The sequence below is a fragment of the Labrus mixtus genome, chromosome 16 (assembly GCF_963584025.1).
Source record: "Labrus mixtus chromosome 16, fLabMix1.1, whole genome shotgun sequence".
NCBI classification, from domain to species: Eukaryota; Metazoa; Chordata; class Actinopteri; order Labriformes; family Labridae; genus Labrus; species Labrus mixtus.
In genome coordinates, this window is record NC_083627.1 from 2,120,326 (window position 1) to 2,122,825 (window position 2,500).

Here is a 2,500-nt window from a genome sequence, read left to right on the forward strand (position 1 = left end):
AAAACACATACATAAATATGTAAACCATTATTTAACTAGAGGTCTCAGGGAAAAGGGTGTTAGAATAGTACATGAATAGAATAGAAATGATTAAAAGAAGTGATTTAATAAGGGACTTGAATCCTAAATGAAAAATGTAAAACTTTTGAGGTGACTTTGAGAACTTTCATATAGTATAATGAAGTTTATGACATTTTCGAGAGCAATATTTTCCTTATTACCATTGTAACAAACAACGTCTTTGAGGTTTAGAGAATAAACACAATCAGCAGCTGAAAAAAAAAACGAGATTCGATGTCTTTCCAGAATCTTTTGGATTATTCACAATAAAAAAATTAAAAAAAAAGTTGGGAAATTGTTTCTGTATCGTTTTTTGCAAAAAGTGGACTCAGCCTCGATATCTGTGAAGTTAGCAATGAGGCAGTTAACAGGATACATGTGATGTAGTATTTTGAAGTGTACCCTCTTTGGCTTTGTTGTTTGAGTCGGTAATCTCCCCGCACAGGAGAGACTCTGAGTGATGTCAGTGAGCTGTGATTGGTCGGACACAAGAGCCGATCCAGAACCACCAACCGTAATTTTTAACGTCCAGTTTAGGTTTACGATTAACGATTACTTTAAAGTAAAACAGGAGGCAGAGCAGTTTCTCCTCAGAGTGAGTTTGTTTGTTTGTGTGTTTGTTTGTGTGTTTGTTTGTTTGTGTTGGATGAAAGGTGTGAAGGAGAAACAGGTCAGGGCCTGGGAGTCGACAGATGTCAAAACCTTCTGCTTTTTCAAGGACTCTTCTCTCTGCAGCCTAAAATATCTTCCACCTGATCTGACCCTGAGGATCTGTTTCTTCTGGTTTCTCTCCCGGACGTTCATCCTGACTTTGATCTGTGCTCTTCATCACAGCTCATATCTACTCTTCTTTACTTCTCGTTCCCTAAAAAACATTTCTCTTCTCTTTGACTTTAACAGGATTTGATTTTCCTTGAAAAAACAACATGTTTCACATTCTGCTTCTTTCCTAGAACACCCTCACACTAGTAAAAAAAGATCTTGTTTAGAGCTTATCTTAGTTGATCACAGGCAGTACATAAAGTGCTTTGAATCTGCATTCTCTCTAATGTCCAGCAGGGGGCGACATGAAGAAGTCAAAGCTCCTTTTTTGGGGGTGTTTGGGACTTCTCTTCGAGGAACTAAATGCTTCCTGTGGCCCGTTGTTGTCAACATTTCAACCGGGGCCTAAATTTCACCGTAGAAGATTACGCAAATCACGACTTACACTGCCTGTCCAGTAGGGGGCGCTAAGGAGTCGAAGGCCATACAACATGGCGGACAGGCCAGCATCATGATTTGTGTGACACTACTTTTGTGAAAAGTTGTTTTTGGAGAAGTCGTCATGTTTTCTTAAATGTTGTTTTTGTAAAGTGTTGCGTTCAGGGTCTCCGTCTGACTGCGTACCTTTGCGCGCCTGCTCCTCCTGTTTCAGGTTGATGAGCAGGAAGCGCGGGCTCTCGGGGCAGAAGGGCAGCAGGATGCACTGCAGCACGGCGGGGACCACGGTGAGGGCCAGCAGGAGGGGCCACAGCTTCTCAGAGCCCAGCAGGAACTCCAGACCGAAGATCTAAAAACAGCCAATCACACGACAGAACAGCGCGGTCACATTGATGCTCCCTCGCTATCTGTACTGAGACGCTCATTAGAAGCCCCCGTCATGCTGACCTGAGCGATCAGGATCCCGACCACCACCCCGAGCTGATGAAGAGTACCGAAGGCTCCTCTGAGGGGAGTGGGTGACACCTCGCCCACGTACATGGGAGTCAAACCGGTGAAGAGGCCGCAGAAGAGGCCGATGACCAGGCGACCGGCGATCACCATCTCATAGGAGGAGCAGATGGTGGCGAGGCCCATGAGGACGCCGCCGATCACCGCCAGACTGTTCACCAGGAACATGGAGCGACGTCTGATGAAGAGGAGGAGGAGGAGGAGGGTTCAGAAAGAGAGCGTTAACTGCAAACAGCTGATTAGACACAAAGTGATGCTGACATTTAAAAAATATATACATAAAGGATGAGATCAGCTGTTACACGGAAAAAAAGAAGTGATCAAAAAAGTATTTAATTAAAGGAGCAGTATGTAACTCTGACCCCCTAGTGTTTAAAATGGGTACTGCAGTCTAAATTCTAAACATCATAGAGAGCTGTCTCCCCCCCCCTCCTCCTCTCTAGAGTCCATGCTCACACAGGTCACCATGTGGTGGACTCTGAAGCTTCAGTGTTTATCCAGCTCTGCATGGGTCTGTAAACCTTTCTGTGTTCTAACCTCTCTCCATTTTTCAAAAGCATCTCCAATATTGATCCTAGTTTGAGCACGTTTCTGCTCGTGGAGCTTATTAGAAACATGCAGAGGCTTTTTAGGTCGGGTACAATCACTTCTATCTGAACCACTTCTCTTGCTGCTTCCATCACTGCAACACCTGTTGACCTGATAACTGCTCTCATATCTGACAAACCGA

The 2,500-nt window shown here is 44.4% G+C and overlaps 1 protein-coding gene across 1 annotated transcript in view; it reads right to left on the reverse strand.

The window, feature by feature from the left end:
* LOC132991069 (solute carrier family 2, facilitated glucose transporter member 3-like) overlaps window positions 1-2,500 on the reverse strand; it is a 12,549-nt gene that overhangs the window by 8,161 nt on the left and 1,888 nt on the right. The window contains exons 3-4 of the mRNA XM_061059658.1: window positions 1,708-1,948; window positions 1,447-1,609 (exon numbers count right to left, since the gene is read on the reverse strand). Of these exons, the coding sequence (XP_060915641.1) occupies window positions 1,447-1,609; window positions 1,708-1,948 (404 nt within the window). The remainder of the gene's footprint in view (window positions 1-1,446; window positions 1,610-1,707; window positions 1,949-2,500) is intronic.